General features: G+C 38.7%; 1 protein-coding gene across 6 annotated transcripts in view; it reads right to left on the reverse strand.

Moving 5' to 3' along the window:
* Nucleotides 1-219: 219 nt before the first annotated feature.
* Nucleotides 220-27,137, reverse strand: part of GRB10 (growth factor receptor bound protein 10) — a 151,252-nt gene continuing 124,334 nt past the window's right edge. For 4 of the 6 annotated variants that reach the window (XM_051609643.1, XM_051609644.1, XM_051609646.1 and 1 more), the window contains 12 exons: nt 25,761-25,917; nt 19,868-19,983; nt 17,272-17,346; nt 14,887-15,024; nt 14,162-14,272; nt 13,009-13,107; nt 10,272-10,349; nt 9,489-9,605; nt 8,529-8,595; nt 7,422-7,509; nt 4,580-4,673; nt 220-3,356 (listed from right to left, as the gene is read on the reverse strand). In XM_051609643.1, the coding sequence (XP_051465603.1) occupies nt 3,210-3,356; nt 4,580-4,673; nt 7,422-7,509; nt 8,529-8,595; nt 9,489-9,605; nt 10,272-10,349; nt 13,009-13,107; nt 14,162-14,272; nt 14,887-15,024; nt 17,272-17,346; nt 19,868-19,983; nt 25,761-25,917 (1,287 nt within the window). In that variant the 3' untranslated portion in view covers nt 220-3,209. The remainder of the gene's footprint in view (nt 3,357-4,579; nt 4,674-7,421; nt 7,510-8,528; nt 8,596-9,488; nt 9,606-10,271; nt 10,350-13,008; nt 13,108-14,161; nt 14,273-14,886; nt 15,025-17,271; nt 17,347-19,867; nt 19,984-25,760; nt 25,918-27,137) is intronic. The other 2 variants (XM_051609645.1, XM_051609648.1) reach the window with 2 other exon arrangements.

Below are 27,137 nucleotides of genomic sequence, written 5' to 3' on the forward strand. Positions count from 1 at the left end.
CCTGAAACAAAAAGGGTGAACAAATTCTTTTTTAAAGGACAGTCTGTCCTAATTGGAATTATAAGACAGAACAGCCAGAACAAAGACATCTTGGGGATTCTGTTTTCCTCTTACATCTTCTTAAAAGCTGTTTAATATAACCCACCCCAAATAACCCAAAATTAAGGCAAGAGATCCATGGTGTACAGATATATTGAAAAGAAGACATTAATTCCAATATAAAATGAATAGCATTGTATTAACGTTTATTTCTAATTACAAGAAACAGAATATCAGTCCCTTATTTGTACAAAAATACCTGAAAGATTACAATTAGGTTCACAAGCCAAAAAGCTATTTACAGTATGAAGCAAAGCATATTGAATAAAGGTTTTGTCTCTTAAGTTAATACCTTTTGCATTCCCTGAAACTTTAAACTTTATTCCATTTTACAGTCACTAAATCTTGCATTGTGACAATATAATTTACGATAAGCAAGTCTTGCCACTGGAAAGGTGCATTGATTGGTCAAACTGTCAGGTATTTAGTGCAGAAAAGATAAGACAAAACATCTAAACTGAGGCACGTGTTTCTTCAAGATTAATTAACAAATAAAAGGTTTTTTTGTATTTTAACACCTATCGTAACATAACTTAACTAGTAACCTCATTACCAAAATGGTTTGGCATTTTCCTTCTCAACATATTCAAGATTGCTACATGAAGTATTTATTTAGAAAATAAAATCACAGGCAAAAAGATAAAAATTCAACAGGCTCCAAAACAACCCTGAGCATCCCCTTTACATTCATGTCATTTAAATACAAAAATAAGAGTCAAATGTCCTTCAGTCCTTGGTATTCTGAGCTGGCAGCCAGCTGAATCTGTTGGAAAACTAAGGTGGTATTGACTGTTTTCCAGCAGAAAGAAGACAAAGCAGTGATCTGCTTAAGTAAGATTGTTGCCACTTTGAAGGTGGTCACTTTCTCAAAACAGCTCACTTTAGCTGGGAGAAGTACAAAATACTAAGTCAACCATCTACATAAAAAAATCATGATTCATAGTCAAACTTTTATTCTCAATTTAAATAAGATGCAAGGTTTGTTTTTTTTTTTTTATAAATATGAAACACTGCAAATACTATCTGCCTACTGGGAAAAATGCATGGTTGTCACTAAGCTATGTAAACAGAAAAACTTAAAACTACAGCATAAATGGTCTTATCAAACTGGTAATGTAGTCAATACAAGTATCTTTTTTCTCCTAATAGGGGCCAAACAGAAGCATGCAAAGTGAATTCAGACTTAAGTTAGCTTAATTTCAAGGTTTTAAAATACATTGGCTAGAAAGCAGGAACACTTATTTCACTATGTACAATTAAAAAAACCCAACAAAACAACAAACAAACAAAAAAGGCTTCTACTAAAAACAAAATCAAGTTTCTTCATTTTTAATATCTAGACATTAAATGGAAAAAAAATACTAAATGTGTTCTGTAAACTAAAATACAGTGTTTCTATACCATTGACATAGTTATAAGCTGATATGGATGACTCAGGCAGGTTATGGTTTGTCTTAAGCTATTCTCAACACTACATGAAGACCTAAAGATGTAGAATTGGTTTTCCTTTTTTACCCTTTCAGATGGCTAGGATTTCAAACCCAGTGGCAAGCATTAGTAAGGATAAACTAGCCTGTGTAAATCATTTACCAGAACGGTCCATTCTGCACCACACCCTGCAAGTTGGCAGGGGGGGAATACTTCTCACTGGCTAACTGCATGAAGCACTGGGAAGTTAGTTCAGTAACAGTTCCTGCACCAACCACGTTGCTGAAAGAATGATCTTCGCAACTGGAGGATCCAGGTGGGACTCACCTAACTTTAATACTGATTTATCATCAGAAGGAGTTATTGTGTAAACATTAAATAGTTCTTTTAAACATAAACAATAAAGTAGTTCTGATGACAAACCAGCACCAGAGCAGGATACATCTTGTCTGCCATCGGTACTAGTGTGCTTTAGTCTGCATGACACAGACATCACCAGTTACCTTGATGGATGATACCGCCAGCAGCTAGTTCACCATCAAATGTGCTTCCATTCCTGATATGTTCTTTCTCACCATGTAAATTTTCATGGCCCTACAGAAAGCAGAAGGGGTACAGTTCCTTTTATGCCCTGTTGCCCAGGAGAGCTTTGTGTCGCTATAGCTTCACTATATGGAAAGAGCTCTTTGAAACAGTCTGAAAATTCAAGGAGCTATAAAGCTAAAAACACTGTTTTGTTTTTTGTCTTTTTATTTTGTCATACTAAGACTACCTGCAGAAGAATCTTCTCACAAAAAAAAATGGTGGTTTCAAATACAAGTGTACTCATTCAGTCCTATTCTACTTAGTAACAGTAAATTTCCTCAGGAAAACAGTCAAAAGGCTGTAAAAAACAAACCACCACTCTGATAATAAAAATTTGTGCATAGAATCTAATACAGTCTTTGCATGACTTGGATGCCACTAATATGCCATCAACATACTACAGCCATAATGCTACAAGTCAACAGTTTTTAAGAGTACATATATGGTGGTAAGTTCTTTTAGAATTGTATCCTCATTGCTTCTTCAAAGACATCAGCAGATCATCGAACCTCAGGTCTCCAGAGAAGTTGAGACACGCGCGTGCGCGCGTACTTCCTGATTTTCTTCTAGATCCTTTTAGGCTGAAGCATTTCATACATTTTAGGGTGCAGATTAATACCCAACTCCTGCATGAATTTTAAAAGCCACATCAGCTCCTAATATAGGCTGCATACAATATCCGAAACAAAGTAGGAGTGCAAAAAACGTGATCAATACAAAAAGTAAACACACTAGTCTTAATTGTCAAGATTATTCCAGGGCAAGAGTTCTTTTCAAAGATTTCTCTTCACACTTGTTCCTGTTAAGTGGCCCAGCCAAGATAGTTTCCAGTTTTGTTTTAAATTTACTCATGGTTTTACATACCCTCCCCCCATTTTTGGGATGCTGGGACACTCAGCAGCAATCACTCTTAGGTGTTAGACAAACCAGCAATCTTGGTCTGTTGGCACCTGTCGAATCCATCCCTTTCAGAGTCCCAAGGTGCATATTTTTATTTATTTTTACCAACTTACAAATCTGCCAATTCCCCAGTGTCAACGTTCTCTTACAACTACTCTTCTAGCAAATCCAGTCTTCAGTGAGAGTCAGATTTGAGGTCATAAGGCCACACGGATGCAGTGGTGTTTGAGTTTGCAGGGCAAGACTCCTTTGTTTAGTTGATAGAATTCAACAAGCTGGATTAGATCACTGAATTTGGTGTTCCCATCATCCAGGCTGAAAAATATCTGTCCATCATCTTCACACTGGAGAAACAAAACGTCCTTTTCAAGTTAAATTGCACATGAAGAAATGTGAACGTGGCAAAACATGAAGAGTAAAAGTGTGTGACATAAGATAAATGATGGACAGCGCCCTAACAACCTACTGCCCAGAGATGTTCATGAAACTGTGCACAGCACTATAAAAGAATGCATGTTAAGCCAAGGTGAAATGTTGTATTTATAAAAGCAAAAGAACACGGGCAGAGTGACTAAAGACAGCAATGGTCTTCATTACATAAAACAAACATACCCCCCAAATATTTGTTAGCTGTTTGTAAAATTGGCAGGCAAAGCAAGAGGAGAGGGTTTGGACCAATAAAGAAATCTGCATGATCTTAAACTTCTGATGCTATTTTTGATCAAGATAAAAATCAAATAGGTTCTTAACATCTCAGTGTAATGCTATTTTAAGATCAGCATTACTGGATAACCTCCAGAACTTAAAAGTTTCCCTAAATTATTCCATGTGTGCCTAAGTGACAGAGAGACAACTGCTGCTGTTGTTTCTGTCAGTCACAAAGAACAAGTTCTGTGCATTACTTCTATACCTGGGTGACTTATCAGAAGTGTTCCAGGCAATGCTAACAAAGAATTTTAATCATACATTTGACAATTCTAAAGAATACTTGCTAATATATTTGACATCCCTGTCAATTGTGTCCAAAGAAGAACAATGAAGCTGATGAAGGGGGTTTAGAGCATGTGTCCTACAAGGAGCGGGTGAAGAAACTGGGATTGTTTAGTCTGGAGAAAAGAAGGCTGAGGGGAAACCTTCTTGCTCCCTACAGCTACCTGAAAGGAGGCTGGACGGAGGTGGGGATCCGTCTGTTCAATGAATTTACAAGTGATAGAGGTAATGGCATCAAGTTGTGCCAGGGGAGGTTTAGATTGGATGTTAGGGACAATTTCTTCAATGAAAGGGTTATCAGGCATTGGAACAGGCTGCCCAGGGCAGTGGTGGAGTCATCATCCTAGAGGTACTTACAGTTGTATAGACATAGTACTTAGAGATATGGTTTAGTTAAGGACTTGTCAGTGCTAGGTTAATGGTTGGACTCTAAATCTTGAAGGTCTCTTCCAAACAAGGTAATTCTGTGTGATTGTGTGTGTGAATTACATCAGTAATTAAAAAGAGGTCTCTAGATGTTGGCAAAGCTTTATGATTTAATATTTTTTGTGATCAGTATCAAAAACAAATTACTTACCGGCAAGATTTGAAAATGCTTTATTTTTTGATGATGGCACAGCGTAAGTACAAATGCCTTTGGATTGCTTTGGCTGTCACGGAGAAGAAATAGTCTAGAAGAGAACATTTTCAAATACACACTGAATACCATGATAGATTTCTTTATAAATAATCAGAACTACTAAGTCACTTTGTGACTACTATTTGTGACTGTGATTTTGTGCTATTGCCCAACTCTTCTTTAGTTGCGTTAACAGGCAATGCTGTAACTGGCAATTGACTTTCAATTGTTATACCATCACTGTGCAACACAAATAAATGGAGAAGCAAGAAGTGAAAAATACTTAAAAGTATTTCTTCCCCTATGCATGTATGCATGAGGCTTTTTTTAATGGTCCCTCCAACTGGGCTCTCCATTACTGACAGGTACTCTTAAGAGAAGAAAATGTTCCCGTTTAACTCCAAAGCAAATCTCAATTTCTGTAGATGGGAAAGTAATACATGAGAATCTGTTCCCATTCTCTAGTATCTTGCATCAGTTTACAGAAATCCAGTGTTAGCAATATTATGTTTAGGTGAAATTGCTGCAATTGCACAGAAACTGCTCAATACTGTCTTAAAACAATGAATCAGTTAAGTAGCATTCACATTATCAGGATGGGGAAAACGCACACTGATTTTTCATCTAAAACAGTCACAGTATTTCCCCCTCAGCATCACTGAAAAAGAATATACTTTAGGAGTATAGCTAGCAACATCATACACTATGTAACTGTCAATTTTAAGTTGACCCACAAAATTAAAGCCCTAACTCAAATGGTTAAATACATATTTAGAAAAGGAGAAAAAAAAAATAGGCAAAAAGTGTTTCCGCCTCTTGACATTTATGAACTAAGGAAGGAGAACCTCTCCATGCCACAGGAAACAAGAAAACATATTTGGCATAAGGTTCACAGGACCAAACACTAGCTGATTTGTGAGATGGCCAAACACAATACTGGGGCAGGTCTCAAGCCCTCTTAATTGCTTACCACTAAGCCAGGAACACACTTTTCCATGGCTGAGTTGCAAGAGCTGGTTGTTGTCTGATGCACCCAGAACTTACTCCAGTTCCTCAGGACCAATTGAGAAATGTCAATACCACAAAAATGCGCCATCGTAACTAGGGTGAGTCCAATCATCAGAGACAGACATGTCTTGCCACCACCGGAAACCATGCATGGTATTTGAACATTCTTTTTTAGTCCTAGCAAGACCAGGTGTGTGGAAAAGGGACCAAAGACTTGCACATTAGGATCCACCTCAGGGAGAAAGATCTCACCTGCCCTGTGGTTACTGCAGATCACTGAGATATCTCTAAATTATCTTTCATCTAGCCATTTCAGATAATGCATGGCATCATAAACTGGTGGCACAAAGCAAAGCTCAACACAACTGATCCTGCAAGTGTTTACTCAATCTCTGGCAAGCAGCAGGCCTTCCACACAAACAGTGACTACAAATATAGATGCATCAGCTTCCAGACACAGCCAAATTATAGCAGTATCAGCTGCATATATACACTACTGAACATCTTACACAAGCAATTAGAAGACTGGTAACTTCCTACCTTTTTATGTTCGAGAGCACACAGAGCAGGAAAACACAGGCAAGAATTTCCTATGCTGAAAATAATTTTTTGTACCATCTCAGAGCACATAGGGAACACAGTTCTTCTGCCACTACTAACTGACCTCACTGCAGCCAAACTAAGCAATCTTCACCTTCCACAGCTGGCTGTCACAAATGTAGCTGCCACTACAAAGGCACTGGACACATATGAAAACCCCAGGAACAATGGCCTCTGCATTCTCAGCCTCTCTTCTGTTTGACCCGCTAAGCTATAACCCAGCAGCCTTAGCCCAGCAGAAAACCACAAATAATAGAAAAACACTGCATGATGAACATGCACTAGCCATTTCTGTTTCTCTAATGTACTTCATTCTTCACAAAAAGTAGTGATGCTTCTGAATCAGAAAATGCCTAAGAAAGGTTTGATCTTCCAAGCCAACGTGGCATGGAGCTCAGTTAACTGAAGGCAACCATGCTCTTCCCATCCTAGAAATAATGAACTGCCAAACGCATTTTAAGCAACTCCCATTCAATAACCATAACTATATATAGATAAGGGAAACAGATGTTCAGAAGATATTTAAATTTCACATACAGGCATTTTAGAGTGCTGGAACAGGTACTTTGATTTTTTTGCTCTACAACAGAAATAAATAGTGAGAAACGAGGAAAAACTTTACTGTGAGGGTGACGGAGCACTGGAACAGGCTGCCCAGAGAGGTTGGGGAGTCTCCTTCTCTGGAGACTTTCAAGACCCATTTGGATATGTTCCTGTGTGATCTGCCCTAGGTGTTCCTGCTGCAGCAGGGAGGTTGGACTCAATGATCTTCAGAGGTCCCTTCCAACCCTTATGATTCTATGAAATCATCATTAACTTCTCTGATTCATGCAAAAGAACACAAATGGCTGATTATAAGTTTGTGGGAAAAATAGTCTGAGAAATATGTCCTCAATACAGATTACAGGAATTAATTATTTTCAAATTCTAACATTCTCTAAAACTCGATTGCCTCAGTTGGAAAAAAGAAAAATGTGTGTGTTCTTAATATTTTATTTTTCAAATTAAGAGTTAGAACCCCCTCCTACAAACACATGCTCTGTCTTTTTGAAATCCAGGCATGTTATAATGTGACTACTCAAGAACCAAGTTACTTGGAAGTGCTTACAAACCTGTAGACCCTTAAAGCAGTTTTGCTTTTATCTATATGCTTACCATCAGATAATAAATACTAAACTACAAGAATACCTACCCATCTACAAGCCCTTGTTGCTTAATAATCCTGTGAGATTCTTCTCTAGAGATTCTGCCGTGAAACCAATGCTGTGTCCTATGAATAACTGGAGGCAAGAGAGAAAAGAGGGAACACAGGGTGCTTAAAAACGGTAACATGTGTAACAGTTTTTTCCACATACTAATTATTTAAACATTTTAGGTGGGTATAGTGTCTTTCAACAATCTATAGAAAAAAATGAATCAATATTAAAGAAATGCACCAGCTGTTGCATCTACTTAATGTACCAAGTAGACAGTTAACCCCATGTATTTACTGATTTGCAGGTGTATGAGTAGGTTAACGAGAGAAATCTCTGCCTTTTTTGTAATTTCTGCCTTCTACTGCTGTTTTGGAACTTCATTAGTCGGGACTAAACAATTCTTAGACTACCACATATAAGCTAACAAATTAGAACCAAGTCCCTTAACTCTCAAATAATGAAAAGCACTTTAGCTTGTGCTTTCAAGGGTGGAGCTACAACCAAATATTTTGTTTATTCTTTTATTTTTTTCAAATGGCATTTTAAAATTCTGCTCAACAGAAACACAGAAAATAAACAGAGAAGAGCTGTGTTTCCACTAAGAAGTCCATTATACAAATGCGCTATTTCCTATTATTTTAATAAACATAAAATCTTAAAGAGATGTTTAGGATTCACATTACAGGCATCTGTATTTTACATTATTCCATTTTTATGGAATTAATATTGTTTTGAAGACTCCCATTTTTACTCTGTATAGAATAACAGATCACCCATTGACCTTCCTTGTTTGAAACAAAGAATTGACTTCCGGATTGTTTTAAATGGAAATATTTATGGAGTCTCAACTTTCATAAAATCTGAGTTTCAAAAGTTTAAAATTGAAGAAAAGCTTGAGTGTGCCTTCAAAGGTAAACAAGTTCCTTCTACTACGTTTGTATGGGTAAGCAAGCATGTTAATGACATAGAAGCTACTGATAAACACAGAGTATTTGACATTGAGGCATTAATACTACATGACTGCACTCTGTCTCTATATGAAATGTAACTTTTATTTACTCATAGAGACCTCTTATGCTATGCTTAAAACCAGCAGAATTTACCTGTACTCAGTGTGGAAGGATGGAGTGGACTTTGGCTACCCAAGATGTTCATTCTTGTGCTACGTTTCTATAGAGGAAAATGAATGACCGTTAAATCCACACTAAAGCCTCAACAGAAGAGATTAAGTGCACATGCAATATAGATTTAATTTACAGGAAGCTGGGGGCTGGGCAAGTTTAATGCAAGGATGAGAAAAAGAAATGCAACTTTGAAGGGGGCTAATCTACAAGCAGCAGCTCATTTCAGTTGGCTTAAAACACAAGCCAAATGTTAATGATGGAAGCTCAGTATCTAAAAATAAAGAAAAAAATAAAGAAAAAAAAGGAAAAATAAAGAAAAAATGACAGAAAAAAGAAAAGTCTTATATGTTTCTGCTCAGGCAAAACACCAGGCACTCAGTAAATCAAGCAGTTTTTCCCTCCCGTACGTAAAGCACCAGCTAGTGCTTCAGTAATGACTCCTGTTCCCTAAGAGACGAGCATGTGGGAAAACTTGTACTGCAGCTGTCTGTCCACAAGACACTATAAACAAGTTACATCAGTTTCCATTGCAAGAGGTCCTGCCTCTTGTATATTCTGCAATTAAACTTACTGGGAGCAAGCCATTAGTCAGAGCCCCAGCCTCTTCCATGTGGGGAAGCATTTAATTTGACATATTCCTCCTCAGAGACTGGTTTTGCAAACTGGCAGTAAAGTTCTGGTGGGTCTGCTTTCCCCCTCAACTTTCCTCTGGACACTAGGGGGACAGAGAAGCAGTGGTAGAAGGTTGTTGTGAATGTGACAGTTTTGCTAAAGATGGATATTGACTTTCAGATCTGCATGCTTGCAGTGTGATTGCTTCAGGTCGGAGCTAAGCTATACTGTGACCAGCACTGCACTAACATCATAGCACACTCTGTGTTTTGGCTCTCAACAGACACTTACTAATTACAAAAAGAGAAAAGAAGAGAAGATAGCTACCCTCCAAGCATGTCCTTCTTCCAAGGCAGCACTCTGTGCTTCAGCAGGATTTTCAATAACTCTTCCTATTTGCCCCGAAAAATCCATTGCTACTAGTGAGTTTTCAGATACACTTCTCTGAAAAGGAATTTTCACTTGTTTCAAAAAACAGGGAAAGAAAGAACCAGCTTGAGAGTTTCATTTCAACATGTTTTAGCTTCAGAAAACTGTCCACAGTTATCCTTTAACAGCACAGAAAATACATAATTTTTTTTTTTTCCTCCTTCTGGAAGATTTGCAGACACAAAAATAGATGGCTTTTCTTTTTAGGCCACAGGGGAGGGAGAGGATTCAAAGGCTGAGAAGAAAATCTGTATTGCTCAAGTTGCCCACTTGCCCTATTACTATACTCCAGTCATTTTCAGGGCCAGTTGGGATCCAAATATAGGATCTTCACTTTTACATAGCTAACAGTCAGCTCTTGGCCCAACATATTTTAAGAGATTTACGTCTTAGTTTTGCCAGACTAAGCTGGCTTCTGCAGAGACAACCAGATGTCTCTGTACTGTACATCTCCAAGTGCCTGACGCATCCAAGATTTTTCAATCACGTGGATCATGTAAATCTAAGAGAATGGAGAGCCAACCACGTAAACTGTACTCATGTGAAACATGAACTTTACATTGATTTGCTACACAATGCTGAATTTACATTTCTTAGCGAAAAATTTTCCACTTTTAATATGCAAAAGCAAATGTATCTTTTCCTACATCATACATTAATGAGGTAAAGTTCATTACTTACTACTGGAGTGGAAAAGTGTGGAAGCATGGCTTTTCTCTGCTGGGGAATTCTGTAATTCTGATACAGTAGCATTCCATACTGTCAAAAGAAATGCAAGGACATTGTTTTTCAAATATATACCAGAGGAAAAAAACTGCAGTGACTTCATAATGCCACTCACACTAGAGCAAGGTGCCACCAGTTGATTATTTTCATGATCAGAAGCTGTCCCAAAGCAATGTGCATTGAGAAATAGTGGCTTGCAATCAAGCAGTAAATACGCACAAGTTTTAAATAAAAGACAGCACTTTTACAAGCCTGAGTGAAATACACAGGTAATTTCTGCCACTCTCAGCTATCACCCTGTTTTCCTTGTAGAATACAAGCTTTCACTGGAGGTCAGAACACACATATAAACTCCCCCTCTTTTTACCCTCTAGTAACATGAACTTAAAAAAAATTATTCTTAAGGTGTTCAATCTTGGTTTTCATAAAGATAACAATTAATAAACTTTTAAATTTGCTATCTCAGCAGGAAATAGTACTCTTGGTACTTTTCTCATCCTTATAAAAGTAACGTGATTGAATTCCAGTCATGCTCCTCATTGAACATGATAAATTTTAGCAACACTAGTAGTAGCTGGGATGGTAGGAAAACACCTACTCAGTGCCTTCTCTAGGGGTACAGTGCTTAAGTATAGCTACATTGCTTACTGAATCTTCTAATTGAAATTATATATATAATTTTGTAAACAGGATAATATATGACTGTGGAAAGCTAAATCAGTTGGCAAATAAAAAGGAGGGTCACAGCAATAGCCTTGAGGCACAGCCTTAATTTACCCTGACTATATACCTTTAACCAGCTTTCAGTGTTCCTTAAAAACACACCCTCTTTCTCCCCTAGTGTAACTGCCTAAGGGTGACTGTTATATGCCAGCATACAGAAATTATTGCCATATAGAACTGTTGCTGCCACAGGTCACACTGCACAGAAAGTTTCCTCTGAATGGTCACAGCAAGATGGAATTCTGTATTTGGTAAGAATAGCTAATTATGTGAAGGTCCTTCCAGGCCATTCAGGAACATTACTGCCTCGACCAGTGTAACCACTTTCTTCGGAAGAAGTGATATCATCAAGGCACAATCCGCGACAATTACATGATTCTCTATTTGAGCACTTTCCCCACAACGCAAAATTCTGTGCAAATAGGGAAAGGATAGCTGAGAAGAACCACTTGGAATTGTCAGGGGACTAAAACTCTTAACATAACTGTTAGTGTGTATTAAACACAAGTCAAGTCCAGTTAAGTACCTGGAGAGCAGATTATTATAGCCAAAAGAGGCATGAGCTCCATAGAAATCAAATATGCCTCTGGGACTGCTTCTTGTATCCTGGCCCATACTATGACTAGTGCAATTGCTTTTGTAACAGCTTAAAATAGGAGTTTGTGTACTGGAACACGGAATCTCTTACAATTAACAAATGAGATAATATTTGGAGAGCATTCAAAGACATGTGCTCTGGTTTGGAAGGTGACCACTTAATGTAGGTGGTGAACAGGCACTGTGTTTTCATACTGGCAGGCCTAGAAGTCTGATCGGCTTACACGGTTTTGCATGATGAACAGTCTGCATAGGAGAGGAACAGGTAATTGTAGCAAACATTTGTCATATCTTGGGGATAAACAAAAGAGATAAACTTTTTTTGAAAGGGAAGGGAGGAATAAACAATGCTCATGAAGCAACGGGAATGCCTGTCACATCTCCTAGTCAATGCCACACATGGACAGGGAAGCAATTAAACCTCATACTTTTTCTGATGTACCCACTGCCTTCCAGCTGCTTAGACACACACTGCTGGAATGCATCTTCTTCAGCAGGTGGGTGTGCAGCATTGCTTTGTGAATGCCTTTATTTTGTAATCACATTTTGTATGTTATACTTTGATGCAGAATATTAGTGAGTAGGGTAACTGAGCAGAAGGGAGATGGGATTTTCATGGGTAACACATTATCTGTACATCTTCATTATTTTCTTGTATATGTGTATAATGCCTGTAATATGAGGGAGGGTGTAGTAAGGTACAGAGAAGAACACAGTACTTTTCAAGGCAGCATCTTCAGGGAAAGATTTAAAAACAAACCAACCCAAAATTTATGCATGTTTCCCCATGAAAATCAGGAAGTTCTCTGCTTCAAAGAGCATAAAATAGTCAGGTTTCTTCTCAGTTGCTTCCCTGCTGATTTAGTTTCAAAAAACCTGTGAAGCATCCTACCATATTATCAAGAAACCTCATTGTTTGCCCTTAGATATGAATCAATTTTCACCCAGAGATAGGGTTGCATATTTTTGTTACTTTTTTTAATAGAGCCTTCAGAAAACTGGAAGAAAAAATGGCAAAGGCTCTGGATAGCAATTTGTTCTAGCTAAGATAACCACTTACCATTATCAAACCATTTCCTGTAGCTTTATGCTAACTTGCAAATATCTTGTTAAATGGTTTTGTGTTCCTTTTTATTCATTCGCATATTATAAATTAGGCTCCAAACCAAAATGATACAAAATTCATATGTGGAAGGAATTTTGCTCACTGCTGTGCTTGACAGCTTAGGAGGTACAGGTCTACCTGGTATTTTGCTCTTAGCTGTTACCATTTTGGAGGCAGATGACGTTTAAGAACACATAAGTATTTTATCATGGACAAAAGCAACTTAACTCTAAGTGTAGTTCTTTTCACATAATAGAGATTAGGTACCTTAAGTAGGCGAAAGGCAGTCATCCAGCACGTCCTGCTTTGCTCATCTTCAGCACACAGTAACCTCAGTTCCTTAGTTTCATTTCTCACTCTGTTGGGCTATAAAGTATTAGAGGGAAGTCAGCTACATCCTCTAGAAAACTAACAACACTGTAAGTTTACTGCAGAGTAAAGGCAGGTACAGTATTAGTCTGAGAAATGACCAGGAAAAGCTCACAGCACCCTGAATTAAAGCTCAGGAGAGGCTGAGCATGCTTTGAAAGAAATCACTTTCTCAGCAAGATAAATGGCAGTGCCTGTTTTGAAATAGCCTGCAGTTCTCTAAGTTTATAGGAACAAGGTACTCAGGTCATGCTAGAACCAGAACCAAGGTGTTGAGGTGTTTTCTTAAGAACTGTGAGAAGTTTTATGAGCCCCCATTTTGAGATGAAGAACCAAAGTTTCCATAAATTAATGTTACTGAAAGTCTTCTTCCATCAGCTTAGGATCTGGCCTGCAGCAAGCTTCTACTCTCTGAGGCAAACCCACGTTTTCTAACTCCAGAACAGCTTCCAGGAAGGAGACTACTTCACTTCTGTCAATAAAAGCAGCTCCCAGCCTTATTCTCAGAAAATTACACAGAGCTTTGAAACACTTCCCAAACCTATCCATCAGCACAACGGTTCTTAATCCTCAAGGACAACTGCTTGTTCTTATTTCCATTTTCCAATACAATCTTCTTTAAATAAATGCAAACCTCTGCCACAATAATGGTACACTTATACTCTACAGGAGCTTGATCCTTTGTTGTTGTATTGTTTTGGTGCTAGTTGACCAGAGAAACTTTCTTATTCAGTTAGACTACTTGGAAAAATATGTTCATCTGTGAAGTGAACCAAGGCTACCTCACAGGCACACCATGCTTCAGCACTGACCTGATTTTGCACAGAAATATCCCAAGCCAAAGGAGCACCAGATAAAGTGTTAAAAGTGTCACATAAAATGTTGGCAAGATTCACAGGACATGCCTGCCAAATGAAAGACGTTAAAGATCAAGTCCTCATGACAGAAATGCTTGCAGAGTTTTACATACAAATCCCATTTAGCTACAGGCATGGGGGATTCTGAGCTACCAACACTATCTTGAACTTTAGAAGAACTTAATGAGAAATACCTTTATACAAAATCCATACTCTGCAGGTGCATTGTACAACTTCTTGCCTGCTATCAACGAGAAGATATTGCTGTCTTCTAGGTCAGCCAACAGTTGCAAATGTCTTGGCTCCTGGGAAAAGAAATACGTTTTATCAGAGGGAAGTGTAAGATTTGGAAGATCTTGCTGCAAGCTTTGCTGTCTCTCAAAGCCAACCCCCAACAGAGGGCAGTGCATGAACACTGTGCTCCTCTTCCAGGCAGCCTGATGTGGGCATGACGTTACCTTTTAAATATCAGCTACTAGCAGAAGACGCTTTATACAAGAATCTGACAGAACACTTATTCAAACACATCACATTAAAAATTGAATAGCCCTTGACATTGCTCCTAAGAAATCTGAAATTTACATAATGTAAGACAGTGTTTAAAGTACTGTTTAAGCTAAATTCATGAACCATGTGCTTGGAGAGCATTTCTCTTGCTATCCTTGTTAGCACCACTTCAGTAGCCAAAATTATGTTGTCCAGCTAGTTTGTTTTTATTATATAACAATGCCATATAGTTATTTTCATGCACTGAGCCCAGGGCTTGCTTGTCATTTGATCATGGTTTGCTTATCCTTTTTTATATGATAAAAAAGGGAACACTGTGTGCAGATATTTAAAAACCAGCAAAAAATACCCACTGCAAAAGCAGAAAATGCTTTCACATGCTAGCACAGTGCAGCTTCATTTTTAATCTTACCTTTGAAGTTCCTTTTGTAGAACAATAAAGTCCTGATCTCCTCAAACACACATACAATTTCTTCCATGATTTCCTACCCAGCTCTTTCACATGCAAGAAACCTTGAATTTCAGGGCAGCTACTGGAGTTTAAAAAGTTCTGTTGGAGAGGAAAATGCAAATGAAGATTGTGTCCAATAGACGGATCATAAAATTGTCACTGAATTTGCAGAACAGAGAAGAAAATGGCAAATCATTTTGCTGACTTGGGGTGCAGTTCCACATTATGCTTAAACTGACCTAGATGTTTAAACTGATTTCCAACCAAAATGGATATTCCTGCTCCTCCTGTTACATCTACCTGGCTAACTCCTCCTGCCACTGGTATTTTCCAGTTCTCTATGTCACTACTTAAATCTTCAAAAGGCTAAATAACCATTTCTCTATATCCACATTCTTCTTGCACTTGGCCTGAAGGGACACATAAGTAACCTTATTAGTTCTTAAAATAATATATTGTCACAACAATTCTGGCAACTAATCTAACTTGGAACCATTGGCCAAAATCTGCAAATTGTTCCTGAACTTCTAGAATGGTAACAGCCTATTTCAGGATTTCCCACATCAAAGTCCTATACAGCACAAGCACCTGTCCAAAAACAGGAGGTGTGACACACAACAGAATATTTAACTAAAAATTAAACACTGAGCAGTCAACTAAGTGTCAGCAATTGTACTAGACTTGAAGATGGAAAACATTTAATTAGAGGGACCACACATAGAATAATTTGATTTGCAATACATCAAAAGAAGGAGCTTGATGGATTGCTCCCTTATTACAATGGGCCAGATTTTTAAATGACAGAGGGTTTGCTGAGAAAGTTAAATGCCAACTAATAAATTCAAAAGTGCATATTAAAATGCATAACCCTAAATGCCTCTGCAACTCCTTAAAGTTGTGTTTTAGTGTTATTTGCTAGACAATGCCCACAGGAAACAAAACTAAAAATCAGTGCCCCATGTCAGAACTCTTAGTTGCATTAAAAGCTAGGGTTTTTTCCCAGTCCTCCCCATCTCATCTAACAGAATGGAAAAGAACAGCTGGTTTTCCTGCTATTTGTACTTCTCAACTGTGAAAGGGAAAGACCAAAAGGAGAATATATTCTCTCTGTCCACCTTTACCAAAAGTAAACTAAGTTGCAAGATTTTTTGCATCTCTGAGCCTGGGAAGTGGTCATGGGACAAAATGAGTGCACTGGTTCAAAAGTCAGTCGAAACTTCTTGCATTTATACAGCCAGTGCATATTTGCAAACATGAAAAGTGACAGAAATCAAGCTAAAATCAGTTATTTGTATGTATACTTGCTTCATGTATTTGTGCCCTCTGCCTTATAATTTGCTTGTTATTTGTGGTACTGTCTTCCAGGCATCACGGGTTTGTATTTTTAATACAGTATGCTTTTAATAAATTGTGGTTTCATTTGGCCATGTGTGTTGAATGTCCCCCATTTGAGAAAATAACCAAAAAAGAAAAGATTTAGACTACAGGGTTTAGATCAGACTGCTTAACTTCAGAGGTTTAAGTGAATGAGTGACTTGGTCAGAGGGGTAGCCCACCCTTCAGCATCACCTTTGGAGGCCAACCAGCCACCACCACAGTTCTTGCATGAGCAAGCAAGAAACTGTACAGTGACATCAAAACTTCAGTATAAACTCAGTGCACATGCCACTGCCATGCAGATTACACAGCTCTACCAAAATCTATGCGTAAGGTACACAACCCTGTAATTGAACTTGGGGAGCTTTAAATGGGATTACTTTGCAAATCATACAATTTTCTGTAACTGCATGTACTACTTAGGGAATTAATTTTCTATATGGAACAGCAACTAGTTGGCTGAACCATGGGGAAGTTGGTCCTTATTGTTGATTCTCACCAGGCACATACATGGGACATACAAAGCAAAGCAAAACCTCTCACTATCTCAAGCCCATCTTCTAATGTACACATGGATTTTTACACTTTCCCCTATGCTATGATGTGGAATATAGAAGAGTACTTCTGTTTTGATTTTTATAAGGTATATTTGTTTTTCTACAAATATGTCTGCTGAGATTGTTTTAGGAATAACACTAGATGGCCAAACCAGGTACCCACAGAGTAAGGAATATTCATGGAACAAATATGTATGAACATCAGCTATAAATACTTCGTGTTTATAACTTAAACCTTAATGCCACTGGGTAAGATCTTTGTCAGGTATTTTCAGTATTAGTTCAATATGCTAACCCACTACAATGGTCCTTCTCCAAACAGTTATTTCCAGACCTTTGAATTCCCTCTTCCTTCCCCTCAACCTTTCCCCTCCAGCTCCAAAACTATTTGTCCACACAGTGCTTACAGTACCTGCAAAAGTTGTGACTGTGGGATACTGCCATTTGTTTGCTGGCACCAGGCAACCATTTGCTCTGGAAAGAAATTCTAGACACAAAAAGAAGACAATTGAAAGTCACATTATATTTGAACACTTTCACATAGAAAAAGTGGAATTTTCTTCCAGTCATTAATTTTTTGAAACTATCACCCTTAAATCAACCTGGAGATCCCCTGACACAGAAAGTAATACCAAGGCTTCCAAGTGCAGTTCTTCCCTTCCTTCTGCTCACCAAACGCCCATGCAGACAGAATGCAGATTTTTAAAATACCTAATTTGCAGCACTTCCTCTTCTACTGAGGGCTTTCAGGAATCCCTAACAGTCTCTGCTTCCTAGGAAAGGACTGGATGAATGGTCCTGCAGGTTGGGTATGCAGTGACTCCTTGCTACTTGCGTATTTTGCCACCAAATGTCTGGGCTTCCCTCTCTGTCCAGAAAGACTGTTCAGCAAGCAAACTCTTTGTAACTTTACTTGCCATATGGAAGATGCAGAATAGAAGGAACAACAAGTTTTCTCTACCCTGACAGGGCTAAACCAGATCTAATGCATTAAAAGAACTCTCAGGTGGGGACCCTGCATGACCTGCAGTATGTACACCTTTACCTTTGATAGCACTTTATCCAAAATACAGTTATTTCGTGCTGTATCTGCTTGACCCTAAAACCTACTTAGTCCCTCAGAAGGCTCTAAAGCAAGTGCCATTCACAGACCTTAACTATGAAAAGAGCTCATGTGTGACTCCTGATGCTTTGATTTGGTTGCTCAACAGCCAGGTTTATGATCTTGTCCCTCATCCTGCGATCACAGAAGCAAGTATTGTTAAACGTGCTTCTACAGAGCTTTTTGATTTCAGGCATCCAGTAAAATATCTCATTTACACTGAATCTTTGCATGACAAGGGTCAGACAGTTTTCTGACTTCTGAATCGATGACTTGACTTCAGATTTATTCCTCTGGTTCCCCTTTTCATTTGTCATGTTTTAAAATGCCTATGTAATTTGGTACACTGAGCTTACTATCCACAGCAATTACGTTAAGTCATTCCTGAAGTCTTTAAACATTATTTGAAGCATGAGGACATGCAAAAATTCCTGGAATAAACCAGCAACTGATTATAACAAGATGCATCACAACAAAAGCACTTCTAGTTTAGAATATTTGTCACACTTCAAACAATATAAATTTCAGTCTTTGGGGCATAAAGGGCTGAAGAGGAATCACCCTTCTGCCAGGTAAGTTTCACAAAGAATTATGAAAGCTAACATTTACCAGCCTCTCTTGAGCAGAAACAGTGCCATATGGCAACAGCTAATGCAATGGATAGGGAGCCTTCACATTCTTACACCACAAGAATGATTTATTCTTTGATTGCAGGAGTCTGGGACTGAATGCCAAGCATTCTGGGTTTTACTCCCATGCTCTGTTATTAATTAAAGTATACCACATGAAACCAATGTGCTAGCTCCTATGATACCAAAATTTCTCTGCAACACTCAGATGTTCATAGGTTATCAGATGGGGAGATCAACAGAAGTGAAAAATTACTAACACTCCATGTAGAGAAATGTTTCATACAGTAAGACAAGGCACAGCCTCTGAAACAAGCACTAGCAGATGACAAACGTACGTGCAAGCACACGTGCGAGGCTGCAGCAACTGTGCATTAGCGTCTATGAGGAGAGGAATGAATGTATCATCCATGCTAACTTCAGAAATGAGTTTTCATGTGCTCTCATGTGTTTTATTTCTTTTGGCACCACAGATGCCTGACTGGCCCAAAATCTGTTCTCACCTAAACCCCCTCTTGACTATCCTTCTTCAGCTATCTAGATGGGTCACACCAGCTGACACTGGCTCATGCCAACAGCCCATTCCAACTTAATTGTTTGGATGAAAATGTGAAATATCATCCCCAAATAAGCAATTACATGGTAAACAATTTAAAACTACAACTTTCAAAGGATTGTACAAATCCAGGAATAAGTACAGGTATGACATGCAATACTTCTCAAGCACAAATATATACATGAGGACAGAGAAGGTGAGTTACAGTGGTCAGTAAAGAAGGCAGAACACACTAGTAAAGCACAGCCATAGGTGAGACACTGTTCAGCATATATAACAATAAACTGAAAATTCCTTGTATGCAGTAAGTGCTTTAGGGGTTACTCAGAAAGAGCTTCAGTTGTTACTGTCAGAGATCAAAAGGTTTGAATACTGCACACTATGTGATCAATTTGTTTCAAATCAAGTAACTTTGAAGATAATGAGTAAATTGCACTTCTGATTGTTTTTCTTAAACCAACAAAGATTTCTCAGACTTGGTCACTTTCTGACATAACAATAGCCATTTTGAAACAAGTATATTTGGTAACTTGAAAACACTTGAGGTTTTTAGGCTGGGAGGAGAGTGCAACGAATTTAAACACTGGTAAAAATTTATTTGGAAAGAATTCTCCTTTTTGTTTGGTTTTGTTTTCTTTTTATAGACGTTTAAGACATTAAAGTGCTCAACAATGTTATTGCAATCCACCCCTCTGTGGTGTAAACAACTAATGAGACTTACCATGGGATTTTTGAAAAATTCATATTTTGCGTAATTCTTCCTGAACAAAAATTTACTTTCACTTCCCATTGTGGACTCAACTTGAACTATGAGCTCATGATCTTCCAAGCACCTCTCTGCAGAAAAAGAAAATTATGTTAAACACACAGACAACTAGCAGAAGCAGTGAGACTAGCTTCCAAAGAACAGAAACAACCCAGTGTCATTCCGTTACCTTTAAAGAAGTTAATAAGAAGTATTATAGCTTTCAAACCTTACTGCAATGAGGCATTTAAAGCAACTAGGGCATAAGTATTACAAATTTGAATCTGACGTGGCAGTGTTCTTCAAAGATTTCCTACATCAGGGTTTCACAAGCATAGACTTTTAAGAAATGTAAGAACAATTTTTGTGTGTGCAGTAGCTTAAACAATACACAGGAAATTCTTATTTTGGTGCTGGCTACATTCTGTGTAACTGGTAAGGTGGACAGATTAAAGGAGAAAAAAGTTGTGGAAAGGCCACCGTTAGGTCTTGAACTATCAGAGAAATACAGTGTCCTATTTGATCACACTCTATAAAACCAGTTCATTTCAAGGTGAACTTCAGGCCTTTATTGTAGATGCCAGACAATGGGGTTTATTATGAAAGAGGTCACAGGATCTACTTTACAGGAATACTGACAAAGACAATGTTTTGTACACATGACAGGGCAATTTTCTGCTCTAGATTTGGTTACAAGGTAACTCCTCATAACCACTTCTCTGGTCAAAAGAATGGCACATCAAAGCATGAGTAGATAGCTTAACAAATCCAGTTCACTGAAAGCAGTAACTCAAAAGAAAGCAACTGGGCTAAGTGTGCACTACTTAATGAATTCAGTATCTTGGCAAATCTTCAGAAGTTTCTGAGAAAATATTGAGATATTTCTCAAAAGTCTTAAGAGTCAGTATCTTCATCCCTTATGTAACAGGAAATAAATTTTTTAAAAAGGTAAAACAAAAAATAACTTTCATAGAGCTCTATCCAAAATGCATGTGACATGCTGGCCAAAGAAGGTTGGAGAGGCTCTTTCACACTTGGTGTTCTGCATCCTCATGTTCCCATGGTTAGAAATGCTAGGCTGACACCCATATTCTCTTGGGGTTTTTTCAAGATAGAAAGCAAGAAGTCATTGGTATCTTAAGAAGTAGCAAGCTCTTGAATGTCACTTGAAATATTCAACTTAGTAGATTAATGTAAAATCTTTGAAAGTTTAACATATCTCTGAACAATCCCATTGTCTTTTTTTTTTTTTTTTAACCTGCATTTAAGACTGTCATTTATCACCAGCATTTACACTGCATTTGCAGTGTCCAGTCTTGCCATAGATTTTGTTTCAAGGTGTTAAAATTGAAGATTTTCCATACTGGGGTGCTCTCAAATAAAGAGCTGCTTCTTAGTGCATTAGCCGTAACACCCTTTTTAAAGGGCAGTTCTCTGACTAATGTACACAACGATACTGCTGTTGGTAGCAGTTAACTAAGGACATCTTGCACCCCCTGAGCATTAATTACCTAACTTCCACATTTTCTAGGGGTTTCACAGGTGAAGTTTCAAGTATTGTTGCTGATCTATTGCTACTGCCCTGTTTTTAGGCAACCAGTTATGTCAAATCTCCATATTGTAATGAGGATGGTGGATATATGAGGATGGAGGGCCTTTCTGTTTTGTAAAGTCTGCTTCCTCCAAAAAACATTTAATTACATTGGTGTGAATCTTCATCACAGTCTGAACCCTGAAAGACCATGTGTCCTGCTACTGCCTGCTTCTGCCATCACACAAAGCTTCAGTCTTCACTTTCCTAACCACTGAAGATCGCTTGCCTAAGGGCAGGGACAAATCTGGTCCTGTTCCTTCTGTCCTGAGGAAATGCAATGTAGATGAACATTGTCTATTTGTTTTGTATTTTGATAATTAGTTTTTTTAAATATACCCAGTGACTGTTTCTTAGATGCTTTAGGCAACTGACCTAGATGCATTTCTTCACTAAACCAACACCATTCCGAGATTCTGTGGTGATGCTTCTGCTGATTTAATGTTTACATTTTCATTGTGATGGTAAAAACCATCTTGAAGTAAAGATGCAGCATCTCATAGCACATATATGTAAAAAGGAAGCTAGTCCTAGTCAGTTTGCTACTGCTTCATAAAAGTCACACACTTGGCAATTTGCACTTGGTTAGTACAAATGGGATGAACTGCCACTTGACACACCAGCAACTGAACCTTAACCCTGCTTTGAGCTTCCTGCTACAAAACTAGAAGCACAAACATCAGTCTTTTAAGTTCAATATACCAGTCTGTCTTCAAGTGGCATTGCAGCTGAAGTGACAAGAAATGTCTCCTTTTAGTTCATCTGATAGACTCAACTCAGTCTCCTCTAGACGCTTCCTCGAAGAGGACACAGGAGGAGGGTTCTGTGTTTTGCAGGGTTTTTTGTTAGTTGATTTTTTTTTTGCCAGAATTGCATACTATTATTATCTGAATTTCTACAGAGCTGGAAGCTGTACAAGGTGGGGAAAGGAGCTGGATTCCACTATGAACAACTTGCAGGTGTGGCACAAAATTCCCAATTAGAGAATCACTACAAATGACAGGTGGACTGAAGTGTGAAATAGCCTGCCGTTTCTGTATTTTTGCAAGTGCTGTGTCTAACTGTTCCACATTTAATTTGTTCAGATTAAGGCAAATCAAACGCAATGCACATGTAAACAAGAAATTATATGCACAAAACTACGCAGCAATTCTTTCTTCCAACCCTACCTGTATTTCAGAGCTTTACTACTTGTCTTCCCTGCTTCAAGTATATTAAATAAGATGCACAGTCAATTGTGGAATGGGAAAAATGAGGTTTGTAGGTAGGGATTCTTTCAGTATCCAAACACATAGTCTGTCTTCATCATCATTATTATTATTATTATTCCTGTTAATGTCCAAGACAGATATCTCATTTCCCATCCTAAATTGATGATAGTTAAGTATGGAGTAGCATACAGAGAGCATACTACATGTTATGGCCAGATTAGGTGTATTTCTAGTTGCAAAGGAAATGATGGTATCAATTCAAGCTTCAAAGACTGCTTAAGTCTTGACTATAAAGTTGTTTAGATACTAGTGGTACAGTGCAGAAGGAACCATTTCCACAAGTTACATCTAAGCAAGTCTGATGGTAAATCGTCACACCATTGTCTCCAAAAGAACACAAATACTTTGTGCAGTCCAATAGCCATTTGAAGTTACTTGCAAGCACGTGTTACTTGGAATATACTGGACTACATGTGTAAAGTAGCAGTCAGTGAAGGTTCCCTAAAAAACTGGCACCTAGAAGATCACCACAATGATAAATGCACAGCTGGCTTAAAAAATTTGCTGTTGTCCTCAGTCTGTCCAATAGTAAAAAGATAGAACTGGTTCTGCAAACTGAGCTCTTTTGGAAAGTAATGTTAGGCAAGACCAGGGAAATAAAAAAGATCATTAACTTAATGAAGGAACTTGCCTCTTTCAGTGGGCTTCAAGTTTACCACCTACAGCATTAAGTCAATCAAGGATTTCTTGAGTAAGAAAGAATAACTTCTGAAAATGTAGAAAACTCACTGCTCTTAAACCGTACTTCTTTCCACACTGCCTAGTATCTATTTGCCATTGTTTCATACTTATACTAGCAAACTTATTGCTGGAGGGCAGAATATGGAACATCAGACATCTGCTAGTAACTTCACCTATGGTGCAAACAGATTACCACCTTGATCTGACAGGTCCCTGCAACACAGGGAAGCACTTAAGCTGCTGAGAAGCTAAAAATGAGCAAATAAAAAAAAAATCAAACTGCAACCAGAACTGGGCAGATGTATGAAGTTGGTTCAAGTTTTTATTGACTATGTTACAGTGTATACTTTGGTCCCCAAATACAAGAAACTGGACGTTGTTGTCTCCTGTTAAATGATCTCCTTTTTTCCCTTTTCTGTCTGCATCCTTTTAAATACCTGAAATCTGTATCGTTACATCTTTTTGATGCTTTAAATAGTTCTTTGTTCCCATTACACCCTGAAAGGCTGCAATACTTTTCACAGAGATCTACTGCGTGGACTACAGAGAACAGCCTGGAGCAGTCCCTGTGGAACCAAGTGGGGTGGCTACTTAAACTCCAACTTGCACACCCCGTTTCTCTGGGACAGCCTGGGCCCCGCTTTGTGCTTCAGTGTGAAACAGAGGTCCAAGGCAGGCAGGTCCCCACGTATATAAATGCAGCCCGATAAGTATCTTGCTCTTTTCCCATCATTGTTAATTACCAAGTTATTTGTGTGTAAACAGAAGCTTTTGATTTCCTAATCAGCCTCCTGCCCGATTCATTCAGAGATGTCACACACCAGAGTTTGACAGCACAATTAGTCACCATGGAAGCTATTGTGATGTCACAAACACTGAATTGTGGCATCATTGAATGAATCTGGCAGGAGAAGGATGTTGGTTACAAAGGAGAAGGCTTCTGTTTACACAATACCTTGGTAATCAGCAATGATGGGAAAGAGAATATAGAAAAAGGGAGCCTGGTAGTTTAATGAGCATTGATAAAACTGAAAATGTATAAAGGTTGTTAGAAGCTCACATGTGGCATATTAAGCTATGGAGATAAAGATTCTGTAATTTATACCTTAATTCTTCACCTTGCCCTATGTCCTCAAAACTGAAAGTATATCACAGGCATATACAAATAAGTGTTTCATGCTAACTTTTTCACATATTTCTATATCAGGAGAGATACCAAATAAAACCATTAAATAATCAGGATGTTCCATGAATATTTTTTAAAGTGCTATACTATACAGCAATTAATTTATCCGTGTTTAACAGTACTGGATTAGGGCTCTACATCTCCAGCAAACTGTTTTCTTTTATGTTTTTTTGTAAGGGCTCTGTACTACATTTTCAGACATAAAAAACCCTCTTGTTATCTACAGATAGCATTCACATTTTCAGTGCGGGTGATCACAGCTTACGATTTGTCTATTTTCTAGCAAAATATTCCCTGTGAAGTGTACCAACTAATACTCCAAACGCTACTTTCTACAGCTTAATTGTATACCACATAGAATCATAGATAGCCTATCTGAGCAATACGCAGTTGCAGGCTGCTCAGCAGAACCCTGCAACTAATCAGTGCCACAAAATAACAGGAAAAGCAAGAGTGAACAACATGAGATTCTTTCAGGTACTGTAATTAAACCAATTCATGGTGTTATTTAATTCCTCACCGTTCTTCCTCTTGCTGCCTTCTTGAAACTGTAACCATGACACCTTAATTTCAATCAGGTGGAGGAGCTGCTGCCTGGAGAGCAGATGCCACTGCTGGTCCAGAAATTGCCCATGGATTTGTGGGTGGTGCCACCATTTTTTTCCTTGCCTGAAGTCAAGTTTAGCCGTCCCCCTCCCCCACCTCAGCATGTCTAGCTTTCATAAGCATTACTGTAGGTATGTAAAGCTGAGTCTCTTCACCCAGGTCTTCCAGCTGGTGATGAGTTGAGCTGTTTCACAGGACCAGTGCTCTAAGGATCAAGCTTAATTTGCCTAAGCTGGTTATTTGCAATAGCTTCAGACACAGCAAGCTTGCAAGAGCACTAGCATGAAGATTAGACAATTATTTTTCTTTTTTTTTACAATAAAAAACAGAGGATGGGAAATAAGAGAAGGACTTAAAATGGCTTAAGCGCTTAACACATGAAATTGTAATACACAGAAAGCACATATGTGACTTCAGCTATTTGTACAAGTAAAAGCAGGGGAAAGAAAACGTTCCAGCTGGAAGTACATTAATGCAATTTACACATATTTTATTTTCCCAGGTAACCATGCCACCCCTTTGACCATTCCCTACCTAATCCTAGGTGAGGGTGATGCTCCACTAGAGTCCAGCTGTTATCATCCACACAATGACTTTTGTAAACGAGCAGCTGACAGAGGTCCCTGGCTGTCATGTCTGCTAGAATCTCGACCACTTTGCTTGTTCCATCTTCACTAAAGACTTTTACATCCTGCAACATAAAGGGTACACTTACAGATCAACAGCTCTGAACATAGGCAAACCACACAGCTACTGTAGAAAAGCATCCTCTTGGTGTGAGGGTTCCAAGCACCTTGGCAGTCAGGACAAATTACATGGATGATTCACTTTAGAACACTTTCTCTCAATGCCCCCTTGCCCTATTTCTCCTCCCCCCTCCCCAACACCTCCCTGCACTAAACAAAGATTGAGCAGGGTTAATAAGATCACATATACAGAAAACGCAAGAGAGCAGGTTCTGTACAAAGATGTGTTAAGGTAAGCAAACATGGAACAGTACCGAGAGAGTACTTCAGCAACAGTGGGCAAGAGAAATTACATCCAGTCAAACACACACAATCTTCTCTGCGATCCCGTCGGGGGCCTCCGAATCTGTACCGAGGAGCAGGCCAGGACCCTCAAGATTAAAAATGGCTCTCTTGTTCCCCACTAACTTTTGACTGTTTCGCTGCGGGAAGTCCCACTTGCAGCTCGCCACTGGATCAATTAGCTAGCACAGTCCACACATTTCTCTCCCTGCCCCAGCTTCTCTTTTGATCCTAGCTTGAAAGTAGTTCAAAACCAAATGTGCATACGCTGCACATCCTAAATATTAATGGAGATGAGAGAACAAGTCAGGAACCTTCTCCCCACCTCCTGAATCATACAGATGCTTTCGCTCTTAGCATTGTTCTGCTCAAGCAAGAGACACTTGCCGCAAAATTATTTCTGCGGGCGAGCGTGCGGGTCTGAGCTTTAAACCAACTCGGCGTTCCAAAATGCTCTGCGTTCTACAGCAAGAGAAGGCGAATCTAACAAAAACCTGGAGGGTAATTTGATATGGAAAAATCTTACCTCAACGGCACGTAAAAGGCAGCAGTCGGAAGAACAAGATGGCATTTTAAATAGATATTGCCTCCTGAGAGTTTGTTCTCTGCCTCCGCCGACCCTTTGCAGCCTACGGCTGGGCGCCCGGGATGCCGGCACCGTACCTGTCACGTAGCCCCTGCTATGGGGACTGTTTCTGGGGAGGGAAACAACTCTGCCAGAGCTCCACTCAAAGGGTTACACGCAATCTTTGCGGTAGTGAATCAAACCACACTGTGTAGACCAATCCTAGCCCTCCCTCCGACTGATGTAATCATTTCCCACACACTATCAGACTTCCAAATTATTCCCGCCCCCCCCCCCCCCCAAACAAAAAAAAAAAAA

The sequence above is a fragment of the Apus apus genome, chromosome 2 (assembly GCF_020740795.1).
Source record: "Apus apus isolate bApuApu2 chromosome 2, bApuApu2.pri.cur, whole genome shotgun sequence".
NCBI classification, from domain to species: Eukaryota; Metazoa; Chordata; class Aves; order Apodiformes; family Apodidae; genus Apus; species Apus apus.